Source organism: Xiphophorus hellerii, chromosome 14 (genome assembly GCF_003331165.1).
Source record: "Xiphophorus hellerii strain 12219 chromosome 14, Xiphophorus_hellerii-4.1, whole genome shotgun sequence".
NCBI lineage: Eukaryota > Metazoa > Chordata > Actinopteri > Cyprinodontiformes > Poeciliidae > Xiphophorus > Xiphophorus hellerii.
This window is the reverse complement of record NC_045685.1, coordinates 5,480,799-5,495,002: the sequence shown is the minus strand read 5'-3', so window position 1 is coordinate 5,495,002 and position 14,204 is coordinate 5,480,799. Positions and strand designations below refer to the sequence as shown.

The following is a 14,204-nucleotide window of genomic DNA, read 5'->3' as shown; positions in this document are numbered from 1 at the left end:
AGGGTCTTAGCGCTGTCAATCATGGTTGTGTATGTCCTGATTATCTGGATCTTGACTTTCACTTTGCAACTGTGTCTTTCGTCAATAGAGAATGTGAAACCCTGCAATATGTTTATAAAGGTTTTTTTTAACACTAACGTAGCCAATGATGAGTTAACTTAACTATATCCATCATAATGTCAAAATAAGAGCCTAAATTTAGATACATAGGTCAGTCATAAAGGTTAAAACTTCTTTTTTCATGAGGTGGTGATAAAAAGAACTAGACATAAATATATATTAATATAACAAGATCTATAATTGTCATCATAAAATTAATAACTTACTCTGTATAGATGGGAACCATTTTTGTATGGCTGATAGATAAAAACACAATTTCTTCTTCTTGCTCTGCTTGTTATGTCAGTTGAATAGCTCAACTATCACTTGAAGGCAGGTACAAATACATCCGGAACGATTTGCATATTGAAATTCAAACAGTTCATTGTTTACCTAGCAAAATCCCACACGCCTCTGAACAAGGAAATGTCAAACAGCATTTCGCTCTCCTGGGTGTTTATGTGAGTATCATTTTCTCTTGTGGGCCATTTTCTGTGTTTCTCTGGGGTTGACCAGATTGATTCTTTTATGTTGTTTTTTTTTCTTTTCTTTTCTTTTAGTTTTATTCTTGTATTCTGTTTCTTATACATTTGCATTTATTTCCATTAGCGTATTCTCAGATTTCCTGCTTTGGTGTTTGGATGCTTTACGTCTTTCACGCATAAAAAGAAGTGCATGACTAAATTTTCTGCTTTAACTTCAGACAAGACAGGAGGTGTCATCTTTGAGAAAGAAAATCAGATTAATCAATCACTAACTCTGTATGAGATTAATAAGTTAAAGATTTTTGGAGTTAATGATGACCAGTTTTTTTTTTTTAAATCCTACACTAAGAACATTTTTTGAGATTTCCTTTCTTAAGCATATTTTCATTTATTTCTATAAATGAAAATATATAAGCTTTTCAGGGCCAAGACCAACATGGCCCAAGTTGCCCGACTCACATTTTATGTGTTTTTTTGTAAATGGGAGATCCAGAAAGCAATTAGTCGTATATAAAATAATAGTAAAAAAAAAAACTTTTGCAATACTGAACTTTTAAAATGTAAACTAAATAAGTTGAGAAGTTAATAAATGTAGTGTAAGCATACCTGTTCTTGCTGTAGGAACTCTCTTTGTGGACCCTTATGACATTTTTATCCTACAGAGGAAAAATCTAAGCAAAAAACATAATAATAATAACAAAAACACTTGTAAACGTGTCTAGCAGTCTACCAAATAAGAAAATAGTACATACATTACTCATTCCCTTAACAATTTTGGGAATACTTAGAAACCTTTGTGTTTCTCCTGTGTGTGGAGTTAGACTGAATTTAAACATTCAACATGTTTCCTTCTCTTCCTTATTGAGTTACTTCCTTTTCCAAGTATACTTTTTCTTACTGCTTGCTGCAGTGAGTAACTCTTTGTCTTTCAAAGTGCTGTTGTAAAACTCTGAACAGGTCTGCTCAAAGTTGAGTGATCAGTAGCTCACTCCTCGTGAGATCAATGGAGCAGCTGCTCCTGCAGTCACTCGATTTGGTGGCCATTCTAGAAAATATTCCTTTGACGTATCCAGCGGGATGCTCAGGATGTGACTGATGACAAAGTGAGAGTGTTAAGGCAGGTCAGCTTCTTTAAAGAGAGTCGCCTATCTGGCAGGCACAGCTTTGGGCCGCTGCAGCTTTAATTCAGTTAAGTAGCCACAGAGTTGGTCATCTCGTCTTCGCGTGAATTTGTCCCTGAAGTTATTCATGATAGGATATAACTCAATACGGATGCTTTTATCCCTCTCTGGTTTCTATACAACTTGTTCAAAGAGTGAGAGCATATTGCAGAACAGAAGATAGACCTTCACACAATACCTCCTCCTTGATCTTCCTCAGATTCTTCACTGAGCTGCAACAAACCACGTAGTTGTCTGGGACACTCCTCCCCGTATTTCGACCGATGTTAAGACTTTGCTGCAGTCAAGGTTTGCAACAAATGGGCGATTGCTGGATTTGGAGACAACCGCCTGGTTGTGACATGTCGCTGAGTTTCCTGGAACTCGACATCACAAAAACGGCAAAACTCTTTGAGTGACACTCTTCTTTTGGCTGATGTGGAAAAGTAGCCGTATATTTTCAACACCACATTTTCCACATCCGCAGTGAGCTGGTCAAGACCATGCTTCTCTGTGTTGGGCTGGTGAAGACGGAGTTGTGAATTCCGACATTGACATGGGTGTTGTCCGCACTGAACGCTGTCACTTGACCAAACTATAAACCAAATTTTTTCAAGCAGTCGCACTGATAGAGTGACTGCACTATCAGTCCAAATCAGCTGACTCATCTGGATTCGCTATGAAATCGAGCCTTTTGCTGGTGATCTCACATTCTGGAGTGAAATGAAATATACTATATATATTTACACACACATATTCATACAGCTAAAAAGACTCCATATATACGTGTCTGTGTTTCCATTAACCATAAAAGTGCGCAAATTGAAATTACGAAAATAAATTAACTTAATAGAAACAAGCAAATTCCGAAACGTTTTTCGATAAAAAGTTGAGGGAGTTTTTCCGTTTTTGTATAAAATCAGTCAATCAAGTATATTTCTAAAGCATTTCAGCAGTTCAAAGTGCTTTAAAACTCATAAAACCCCCAAAATACAACGTCATAAAAAAACACCATACAGTCAACAATTGAAAAACCAAAATAGATGTACTCCGCAAAACTGTAATGGAAAAACGTTTTTCCGCATCACAAATCACGTGATGTTACTACAGCTGGATGTTACTACAGGCAAAAAAGACAAGACGACGGAAAGTAGTAAGAGGATGATTGCTTCTTTTTTCTTTGTTTTTGGACAGTGTGCAGCTGGATCTACCAATATACCAAAGCTCCCACACAGTTTATAAAAAGTCATGTGTCATTCTAATGTGTTGAATACTTAACTGTTTTATAAAATTGCTGATTACAATTTACCCAAAACGCCACATATGTAGTCACTCTCAAATATAAGGAGCTTGTTGCTCTAATGCCTGAATAAGACGTCAACATCTTGTCTCATGGCTGCCAGATGATGAATATATCTTATGGAACTGTTAACATCCTTGATTCTTAGTAAATTATTGCGTGAACAAGCTTATTCAAGTGTGATTTTAATTTAATTTCTTATTTAACCTTAACATGCAACGGATCACCCGTGTTCCATTTGTCCATTGTATTTTCAGGGAGCGAGAGTTAAACAGAAACACCGCAAATGCAAAAATTGGGCTTTTTCGACATTAGCAGAAAACCAACAAACTCCATGACTCCATGACGTGGCTGTATGTTTGTCCGCATGCTAAACTGGGAACTGTAGATCTTAATCCTAGGTAAAAACTGTCCTTGTTAAGGCTGGTTTATTTGCATCAGGATCTGCCAACACGTATTTTACGTTGTGTGTTTGTGTGTACCAGATCAGCCGCTTTTAGATTATGCTAATGCTCCACTTCCCCCTCTGTGCGTCATGTTCAACTCCAGTCAGCTCTTTGCAAAGTGAATTATTTCCATGTCCATTTCTGAACTGCATATGGATCGGATTATTTCCAAATCAAGACTAATCCTTCTTGGTGATTCACTTGATGCCTAAAGGGTTTTATCAGTCAATCATGCTTCAGTGGCTGAGCTGTCCCTGGAGCGCTCCAAACTGTCTGCTGTTTCCTAGCCATGCAGTCGCCCTCGCTGTGATGCTTTGCATAAACAGACTTTTTTTTTTATTGAAGGCTTCACTGTAACAGAGTACAGTGCAGCATCACGATGAAGAGTTTCCTGCTGGCAGCCTGGATTCTATCAGGTACAATTTATTAACCTTTTATATATTTTTTAATGACACTGTAGAAGATGTAATAAGATTTTAAATATCTAAAGATTTCCTATATTTTTCTAGCCTTGCTCAGTTTTTCCTTGTGCCAGGAACGTCAGTACTACTTTGTCAAAGAGTCCCTGAACTGGGATGAGGCTCAGATATACTGCAGAAAGCACCACACGGACCTGGCTACCATCGGAAACTCTAAAGACGTGAAGCAATTCCTCGACATCGTTTCGTCTGCTGATGACGACGTCTGGATCGGTCTGTACAGCAATATCAACTGGACGTGGTCTGGCCTACTGAACAGTGTCGGGTCCCAGTACAGAAACTGGGAGAGTTCCGATTACGATCCCGACTTTATTTCAGCCAATCAGTTCTGTGTGTGCATTGGAGACAATGGAGGATGGTGGGACTACGATTGTGCGAAAAAATTCCCATTTGTTTGTTATAACGGTAACATTTCAGTGGTGAATAAAGTTTGTTTTTGAAATTGAGATTGTAATCTTACCACACTGTCTAATCGGTCTGTTGTCTTAACTTCATACACAGCAGGTACGACTGAGTTTGTGGCTGTAGATGAAGCAATGAGTTGGTCCAATGCTCGGACGTACTGCCGGCACAACTTCACAGACCTGGCCACAATCGGGAACATCAAAGAAAACCAATGGGTTCAAACCCTGGTACCGACTGGATACTGGGCATGGACTGGTCTATATAGAGATGAAAACAATTACTGGTCTGATAAGAGTAGCTTCAGGTTCAGCAACTGGGATCACATATCGAATGTTATTGGTTCCGACGCACGGATATGTGGAGCTACGTCTAAGGCAAGATCTGCAAAATGGAAGTTTTTACCCTGTCAAACACGACTGCCGTTTGTGTGCTACTCGTTCAAAGGTGAGTCTTACCGTTCTCTGGTAAAACAAATGACTGACTTAGGAAGGACATTTTCAAGATAAAATTGCAAACGAATGTGTGTTTTCTTCAACTAGTGATGAAGAGAATAGTGAAGATAAAACTGACATCAACAGGTGCTTTGAATCTGAGTGACCCCGAACAGAAAGCCCAACTCCTGAGCAAGGCAAGTGTTTTGTGGCACACAAGTTACTAGCTGCGTTTCCATTGACTGTATAATTGCACAAATTGGAATTACAAAAATAAATTCACTTAAAGGAAATATGGCAATTTTGAAAAAAAAAACAAAAAACAGACGTTTTTCAATAAGGTTTTGCGCTAGCACGAGGTGGTTCCTTCGGCCGTGTCAAAATTAGCGATACGGACGGAAAGTGCAAATGAAAACACTTTTTTCACATCACTCGAGTCACGTGACCAACAACTGGATATTACTGGTGGAAAATATGAAGAAGATGACAGGAAGTGGGAGGAAGGTGACGTCACGGCATGATTACTAATGACTTGTTGCTCAAGCAAAAGTTATTCACACATAATTTTAATTGCATTTCTCATTTAACGGAAACACCGCAATTGCGAAATTGTTTTTCTTTCAACATTAGCAGAATATTGGGCAACGTTTTGTGCACATTTTTAATGGAAACGTAGCTAGTGATTCCTCAAAGATTGCCTCCAAAACCCAAGCTCTGATGAGATTTTTGAAAAACTGCCAACTATTTTTCTCTCGCAGCTCCAGGAAAAATTAAGCGAAAGTGCATCGTTGAAGTTCGTTGAGCAGCCAAAGAAGGACAAGAAAAAGACTGAATTGTAGAATATACACTACAGATTTCCACTCTTCTTTTGGAGACAGTTTAGTCACATGTGACTCGTGATCTGCTGGACTTCTAATGTACAGTAAAGACACTTTAGTCTTTCTAACAGTGACCATTCAGTAAGGTATTCTTTTGAATTTGAATGGCTCTCCGTAGTTAGCATAATTCAAATCTGGATGGAAGCCAGTAACTTATTTGAAATGTGAAACTAGTATGTTATTTTAATCTCATTATATACAGACAATATATTTAAAAGATTCATTTTTTTATTTCTCTTTGATTTTCACTGAATAATCACAAAAACCCAAATTTCAGTTTCTTATCAATTCCCTTAGAGCTGAAAAGAACAATCTGCATCAGAAACTGGCAGAGGAGTTCTCTTTGCTGCAACAGGAATCATAAAAGCTACATAGTGCAGCTATAATTTCTCTTATGAGGGGACAAGTCAAGAGGGACATGGGAATAAATGCAAGCTAAAGCAGGACTGTCTGGACTGGCTTCAGGCCAGACAGGAGGTTGGGTTTTTTTATTATCATTTTTATAAAGATTGTTTGAATTTCTGTCAGTAATAAATATATTTTTGTTGTGTAATTCTAAAAAAACCAAAGTGAGAGAAATGCCTATACACTCCCTGGAATGAAGCTAACTAGCTTGTCACTAAGCACAGTGTTGCTCACCTTTTTCACTGGGACAAAAGAGGAGTTCTGCTGGTATCGGGTCTAGAGCTGCTGCTGACTGGTTCCTCTGTTGTTAAGTGTTGTAAAAGGTGCAGGTACAAGTTAAATATATGGATATGTTGGTAATTCTTTTCCTGTCGTTCATTAAATGCTAGAGAAATGGAGGCAAACAGTAGTCTGTAGCTAAGCTAACTATGCTAAATGGTTGATAATCTCACGGTCTACTCACCTTTCTTGGAGAAAAACGGCTACAAATTGACACTCTTGTCTTTTTTCTCTCTCTCTTCCTTTGAAAACGTGACTTTATATATTGTTTGGCAGCATAGTTACTGCCACAGTCGTTTTTGACTTGTTCTAACTGCTGCTGACCACAGTCACCGTGAAGCGCGCTAAGCAGGAACGAACCATTTCATGCAGATCCGGGGGGGGGGGGGGGGGGGGGGGGGGGGGGGGGGGGGGGGGGGGGGGGGGGTTCAGTGCAAATATGAATGTGTGCTTTTTGGTCTGGGTGGGGCAGCATTTAATTTTTACTACTAAAAACAATTTCAAAAACACGATACGATTAATTTTGTAATTGACAGAAATAGAAATAAATTGGGGCACAATGGAAAAAAAAAAACTTTTATGTGGGTCCCCCTGTCAGTCAAGATCCCTTGGAATTGTCCTAACCTTTCCCCGTACACTGATCCCTGGACCCCAGGATCTCCTCCAGGGCATTTCCTCTGTACCACCTGTAAATTAGGTCAATTTGTCTAATCATTTATTAATCACCTGCACGTTTCAGACACTGTCAACGGCCTAGTAAATATGTTGGGGTTTTTTTCCCAACATAATTGTTCCTATGTTTATACTTATGTCTGTAATATAGGACTAGTCATGGTTTCAATTTTTACATTGCTATGCAGTAGAGGTGGACACTTATCATGTATTGGTTATCTTGTAAAATTTCTGGTAAGAATTTTAACTTATAGGTGTCTCAATAAATTATAATTAATGATGTTATATAAAAACCAAATTGACATCATTGTTGTTGTTTTTTTTTTTTACCAGTTTCTGCACTGTTTGTCCCACCAAAGCATCAATAAATGTAAATTTGAAAAAAGCAACAAAAAAAAAGTTTTTGATTATCAAAACACCACAAAATTATGTGCTATAATTATAATAAGGGGGGGGATTCCCAATTTTACAATTTACTTTTATAAATATAAAAATGTGTTTCATCTCGGGGGGGGGGGGGGGGGCAAATAGATGCCCGTGCGACGGTACCAGGTGACAAGGCTGATTGACCCAATAAAGTTCAGACACACGTACAAGTTATGGGAGTGATTTATTTCAGGATGCAGGTTCAGTGCATTAGGCTTCCTGAAGAGACAGCACACAAACGAAGAGATCAAACAAACCAGCGAATAGAAAACGCAACCAAAGAAAAAAGCAGCGTGGTACAAATCACAACGTCAGTGTCATCATCCGTGAAACTCACTGGACTAATACAGTGGAATATCACAACCCCTCACGTTCCCCCCTTCTTGCTTAAAGGAACATTGATACAATGACGACACCTCACTACGAAAACTAACTGGAACATGAGCAGAATATATGTACAAAAGATGATCTAAGGTGTAAACAAGCGAATGTAATGTGCCGTATTCAATACGTGATAAACCCCAAGAGTGGTCGTGACAACAGTAGCTGCGTTTCCGTAACAGATGTGCGCAAAACCTAATGTTAGCTAATGTCTAAAAAAAAAAAAAACACTGACAACTTCACAATTTTGGTGTTTCCGTTAAATAAGAAAGCAGTTTAAATCAAGTAAATTAAGTTTGTTTATTAAAAAAAACATTCTGTGCCATCAACTTTCTACCACTTCTTCGTCTTTTCCATCAGTTGTAACATCCGGTTATTGATAACATAAATCATGTGATGGGTAAAAAAATGTTTTTCCATTGCAGTGTTGTGAAATAATATTTTTCATAGTTTGGTCAGAAGACCACCTCATCATAGTTCCAGTGTTTTCTAGCAAAAAACATGATTTTTTTTCTTTTCTTTCTCTAAATTTTTCGCGTTTCCATTAAGCGAATTTATTTTTCTAATTCAAAATGTTATGGTCAGTGGAAACGCAGCTGCTGCTGGTTATTGGTGGTCTGCAAAGGCCTTCAAATGTAAGGTTTTCGTTGGACTGTGTCATACTTCGTAAAACCAGTTAGTGCCAGCAATCGCACAAAAAGTCATCAGCAAGAGGTCAACAGAAAAAGAAAATGAGCTTGTGTATCAAAAATATCCATATACATAATAATGACTGTATACAGTAGCTGTCAGCGCCTTTTGGAGATGACAGTCTTACTTCCAGTTAGCGATAAGTGTGAAATATTCCTGATCCGAAAACAGTCATATTGAAAATGGATACAGGGAAAGCAAGCGATGACATCGAAACCGAAAACATTTGTTTTTAATATCGTCATTAGGAAAGCCATTGGCGAATCAACGCAGAAGGAGAAAGGGGGGGAAAAAAAAGATTTATTTTGGTAGTCGTGTAAAACACAAACACACACGTTGATGGGAATATATACAAAGTGGAAATCGCTGTTCATATTTACACATTTACATACAACAAAACCAAACCTTTAAAGAGACAAGATTTCACCGTGGGCTACGCCTAATATAGGCTGATACAGAATACGTCGACTTACCCCCCCCCTTTCTCCTCATGTCGCAACCTTCGTCTCCAGGGGACAGAGTCCGCTCCGACCCACAACGTGTAAGGAGGAGGAACAGAAAGGGCCATTCTTTTTTCTTCTTCTTCTTCTTTTCATTTTTAACGCTCCCGCGGTCAGAAATGGGGCCGATTGAGAAGCCGCGAGCTTTTTACCCTGTGCGGCGACTCCACGCGCGACCTTTTTACGTTTTGTGTGTGTGTTTATGGTTTCGGGAACCTCTCGTCGCCCCTCCCGCCCCGCTGTTTGACCGCGCTCCTCCCGAGACCGCGGGAGAGTTAAAACACAAATAACACGATGGCAGAGAAATGTCACAGAGCAGATCGAAGTCTGCCGTCTTAGGCACCATGGGACAGACGAGAGCCGATACTCAATTGAAACACCGCACATCGATATTCATACGATTTTAAACAAGGATCCGGAACAATGGTGACGTAGAAAAGGGGGGGGGGGAAGAAAGATCAAAGCTATGTGGACATAATGGTGTAGTCCCAAGGAGGTGAGAAGTACCTGTGAGTGGAAATTCCAAAAAAGTGCAACACCGCCCTCTTGTGTTTGCATGCTTATTCCCTTCAGATGCAAGTTCACAAGGGTTTTTATTATACTGTACATTCCATTGAGATTATTATTGCCTTGTAAAAAGAGAGGAGTGCTAACTTTGGGGGAGAAGAAAAGTAAGTAAAGGACTAAAAGCGGGCTCATCTTTCATTTAACATCACTACCCCAGCATGGCTCAAACATAACCATACAGTGCCTCGGAAAAGTATTTCTACCCCTTCAAAGCTCTATATTTGGGCACATTACAACCACAAACTTCAATGTATTATTAACACACCAACTTAAATTGTTGCGTAATGTGAAGTAGAAGGAAAACAATTCATCTCTCTGATCGCGCCAGCAGGAAACATGGCGGTGGCAGCGTCATGCTGTGGGGGACGCCGCAAAGGGAAAGACTGGAGCAGATAAAAACGGCGACAAAAAAAATCGTAGGCTTTGAAAACAGCCTGTGACATTAGGGAAGACGTTCTTCTTACCACTGAAGCTACAACGGGACGGTTTACAGGAACGCACACTCACACGTTAAGAGTGGCCCAGTCCAAGTAACGATTTAAGTCAAATGGAGAAGCTTTTCTTCTCACAGATGTTCTCCATGTAACCTTGTAGAAAAATGTGGTTTTGCAAATAATCGATTTGTTTGATCTTTAAAAAATTAAAAGTCGTGTATCATTTCTTTCTACTTCACAAACATCCTCGTGACTACCCGTAGTTCAAATATCCACACAATTTGGAAAGTAAAAAAAAAACAAGAAAAAAACTCTTTTTCATGGTAGTCAGGAGGATATACGCTACTTTGTGTCATAAACGCCCAATAAAATACACTGAAGTTCATAGCTGCAACATGACAAATATTAATAATAAAGGTTTAGGTAAAGGTAAGACTTTTGCGAGGCCTGATTTCAGTCGCTGCTGGCCTGCACCGATCAACCATCTTATCAGTTAAAACCAGTAAGGGAGGTTGTGCTACTTCAGCACATTTTTGAAGCACTGATACATAAATTAACAGGTGAACCTTAAACACTTCTTCAGAGCTGAGATGAACTGAAAAGGAGAAGAAAGGGACGTGGAATACAAAAAAATTCAAACAGATCGCCGAAACGTTGGGTTGGAAGAGGCTGTCGGGTAGATCTGATGTCTCCAACGTGGATGGAAAAACAAAAAAAGAGAGAGAGATAGAGAGAGAGGCGGGGGAGGGGAGGAAGAGGAAGTCAGAGTCCCTGTGCTTGTTAGCTGGCTCGGCTAGGCTGGGCTAGCCCGTCAGCGTTGCCCTGTCAGCCATCAGCTGCTCAGGTAACCGTGTAATTCTCTGGAGTTGATGCTCAGGATCACACCCGAGTGGTTGCCTGGAGACGAGGTCGGGGGGGGGGACGAAAAAACAACATGTGCAAACGAATTAACAATAGGCTAACAAATGAACTGCAGAAATCACAGTGAAGGGTGTAAACGGTACTTTGTGGAGTTTTCTAAACAAAAGAGTGTAACCATGTGAACACACATCTCAACCAAATAAACATCAGTCAAATACAAGAAAACATTTAACTATGTAGCATAGCATGCTAAAACTACAGGCACATCTCAATAAATGATTCATAAGTCAATAAATTTCACTGCAAAGTTAATTTGCTTGGATTTTTTATTTTGAAAAAGGATAAACACGATCATCGTATTTCAAGTATTTATTGATGATTTGCTTCTGCTTTTGATGATTACGGCTCACGTCTAAGAAAAACTCCCAAATTCACATTTTTTTGAAAAATCTGAATAATCCATAAGACTAATAAAACCTTTTTTTTTTTTTTTTTTTTTAGCAGTCACCGATACCATGCACAAATAGGGCAAACCTCAAAAAGTCACGCTGACGAAGCCGGTTCTCTGCACACTGCCACAACAACCGGAAAGTTGAGTGGAAGGAAAAATGGAGTTGTAAAACACAAGCACAAGCAAAACTTTAAAAAAACCAACACAACTTTTTTTAAAATTCAAAAATACTTTATTGATTAGGGAAATTAAGCTAAATAATTAATTGAAATTAAATAGGTTACATGCTTATTTACTGAGATGCACCTGTACATATAATCAATTGACTGAAGTGCCTTAAAAAACAGACTGACAACATTAAAATATTAAAAGAAAACGGGTGAAGTCATTCAGTACCTTGGTGTGTGTTAGCTGCTGGAGTTAGTGGCCTGGCTGTTTTAGTAGCAGTGGTTAGTGGTAGTCCTTATAAGAGAACGGAAGGCGGGGCTGCCTCCCGCGTTACCTAGAGTCTGCGAGTCCAGGTCGTCGTCGATGAACTCCTCGCCCTGGATGATGTGCTGCGTGTCCTCGCTGTGGTTGACGGGGCTGGTCATCTCCTGCTCCTTCTCGTTGTGCATCTGGGCGTAGATGTTGCGGTTGCCGGGGAGCTTTCTGAAAAACAGTGGAGGATAGGGGTCCTCAGTCCTAGGCCAAGGACTGTGGGATAGTAGTTTGTTTTTAATGAGACGGGGCTGGAGAACCGAACGGCAGGTTTTCATTCAGGTGACTTTTCGGTGGATATTCGTGTTCCGCGCTCAGGGGCTGTGGGGTCATTAGTGAGCTACTGTTGTGGGGGGAAATAAATTAAAAGTGCATGCAGTTCATAAGATCTTGTTATCGACGCTAAATTTCATGCAAACTATAGTGTGTGGTAGGAAGAAGGGGGGCAATAGTTTGGGCAATAAAGCAACGGTTACCAGCGGGTTTCAGATAATGCTTTTGAATCAAGCAAACAAAATTTAATAAAACTATAAAAATCTGCTGCAAAAATTCAATTATTCTGTAGAATTATTTGCATTTGTTGTAATTGGTAATGGTTGTAGGGCAGGAGAGATCTCCTGTAGCAGTCTGTGTTACAGTGTATTTGAAGAAGCCTCCGATTGAAGACATTTTTTAACATACATTCTTGGAACTGAATCATGACAAGACCTTTATTTAGTGTTAACAAACGTCCAACTTGTCTTATGTAAACGTGTTTCTGATTCCCCCGTCACTGGGAGGTGGGGTGATGTCACCACGACCTCCATGACCTCTCTGAATGAGGCCGGACTGCAACACCTTTTGAAAAACTACTTCACCGCTGCCATTGTCTTTTTGATTTCCAAATAGGTTTGTGCATCTATAAATATAACCAGCCTTTCATACGTCAAGAAAGTAGATGTTTTGTGTTAAAACTCAGATCATGCTACTGGCTGTGGTCGAGTGCAGACCAACAGGAAGTGACTTCACACCAGGACAAAGCTCACCTTTTAAACTTGTACAGAATGAACGAGCCAGTGCCAACGACGCTTATTAGGAATATGACAGCCAGCGCCCAGACACCTGGACCTCCGGCTGCTCCGTGGTAGCCTAGAGTGACAAACAAATGCGCAGGTTTCAGAGAAGAAGGGACCGACGTCATGTAGAAGCCATAGCAGAAACTTGCTAGTGTTGATGAGAAAGTGTGAGAGGTGTCTGGGAGAACAGGACAGCACGGCGGCCTCAAAGTGGAGACGATTCATTGGGTCGCAACAGGGAAAGGGTTTTATTTGTGTTTGGGAACGTCTGGTGAACGCACCACTCTCTGCCGCCGCAGCTATCGAGTCATTAGCAATTAAACCTCTTCAATGGACATAATCATTAGCATGCTGTTTGTTATAGCTTGAACGATAAACTACAGTGGAAACAAACACAAAGTAAAGCGTCGGTAGATTTCAGGGTCTACCTGCGTTCGGGTCGGCCAACATCACCAACACCCGCAGACCGCCTCGGACCATGAAGCTGATGTTCTTGTCGCTGACCGCTTGAACCACCGCTGGGATACGCTAAGAAGGAGAACGTTGCATTAGAGCTGCGATTACACTCAACGGGTCTTTATGTTTTGGGAGAAACTGCGCGGGTCTGTGTGGATCTACCTTATCTACTAATACGCTGCCCTTGGCTGGTTTGGAGTCCAGCGGCAACACGTACAGGTCGGCCGTCGTGGGGAGGCCTGGGTTCACCACGGTAACCAGAGAGTCCTGAGGTACGCCTGTGGTCTGAGGACATGTGGTCACAAAGAACGGTGTAAGGCTGGTCAGCAGGAAGCCGACAGCACAACAATCGCACATTCTACAAAAAAATAAAAACTGCTCAGCTTTGCCGTGTCTCAAATTTCAGCTCAACGTATTTGAAAATTTTTACACCAATTTAGTAATGAAGCTAAAACTACACAAAGATGAAAAACCTTCCTTGTCTGTACATATGTTCTAAGCTTCTCTTGAAGTGGAGTAGTTTTTCCCATAAAATGCCTCCTGCTGTCCAATTATTGACTAAAAATTAGTCAACAGATCAATCCTCTGCTGCAGATTCATCATTTGCTACGAATGATCCAGCGTTCACTATGTTGATGCTATGGTACTGCATTTTAGGCAATTCTTTTTAGTTAACACCCGCAGACCAAATAAACAAATAATTGAGTTATCGGCTTATTTGCATTTTTTAAAATGTTTTTCTCATATTATAAAAATAAACTTTGGTAGATAATGAAAAATATGCAGATTGTGTCAGTTCTTTCATTCGATTAATCGTCAGAATAATCGATTAGTTGTAGCCCTGAAAAATATATAAAGCCGCTG

General features: G+C 40.0%; 2 protein-coding genes across 2 annotated transcripts in view; one reads left to right on the top strand and one right to left on the bottom strand.

The window, feature by feature from the left end:
• Window positions 1-947: 947 nt before the first annotated feature.
• LOC116732184 (putative C-type lectin domain family 20 member A) lies at window positions 948-6,745 on the top strand. The gene is made up of 5 exons (XM_032582177.1): window positions 948-3,906; window positions 4,000-4,374; window positions 4,471-4,818; window positions 4,914-5,002; window positions 5,564-6,745. Exons 1-5 carry the CDS (start codon window positions 3,870-3,872, stop codon window positions 5,642-5,644), a joined length of 930 nt encoding a protein of 309 aa, XP_032438068.1. The 5' UTR covers window positions 948-3,869; the 3' UTR covers window positions 5,645-6,745.
• An 885-nt stretch (window positions 6,746-7,630) lies between these two features.
• The window catches only part of sorcs2 (sortilin-related VPS10 domain containing receptor 2), a 308,171-nt gene continuing 301,597 nt past the window's right edge, over window positions 7,631-14,204 (bottom strand). Inside the window, exons 23-27 of the mRNA XM_032583365.1 lie at window positions 13,503-13,625; window positions 13,313-13,412; window positions 12,855-12,957; window positions 11,852-12,000; window positions 7,631-10,934 (exon numbers count right to left, since the gene is read on the bottom strand). Coding sequence (XP_032439256.1) covers window positions 10,870-10,934; window positions 11,852-12,000; window positions 12,855-12,957; window positions 13,313-13,412; window positions 13,503-13,625 — 540 coding nt within the window. The 3' untranslated portion in view covers window positions 7,631-10,869. The remainder of the gene's footprint in view (window positions 10,935-11,851; window positions 12,001-12,854; window positions 12,958-13,312; window positions 13,413-13,502; window positions 13,626-14,204) is intronic.

Excerpts from the sequence above, each read along its gene's own strand:
- LOC116732184 (XM_032582177.1), top strand. The coding sequence starts at position 3,870 with ATGAAGAGTTTCCTGCTGGCAGCCTGGATTCTATCAG. Across the intron at positions 3,907-3,999 it reads GGCAGCCTGGATTCTATCAG|CCTTGCTCAGTTTTTCCTTG; the intron begins GTACAATTTATT and ends ATATTTTTCTAG. Across the intron at positions 5,003-5,563 it reads AAGCCCAACTCCTGAGCAAG|CTCCAGGAAAAATTAAGCGA; the intron begins GCAAGTGTTTTG and ends TTTCTCTCGCAG.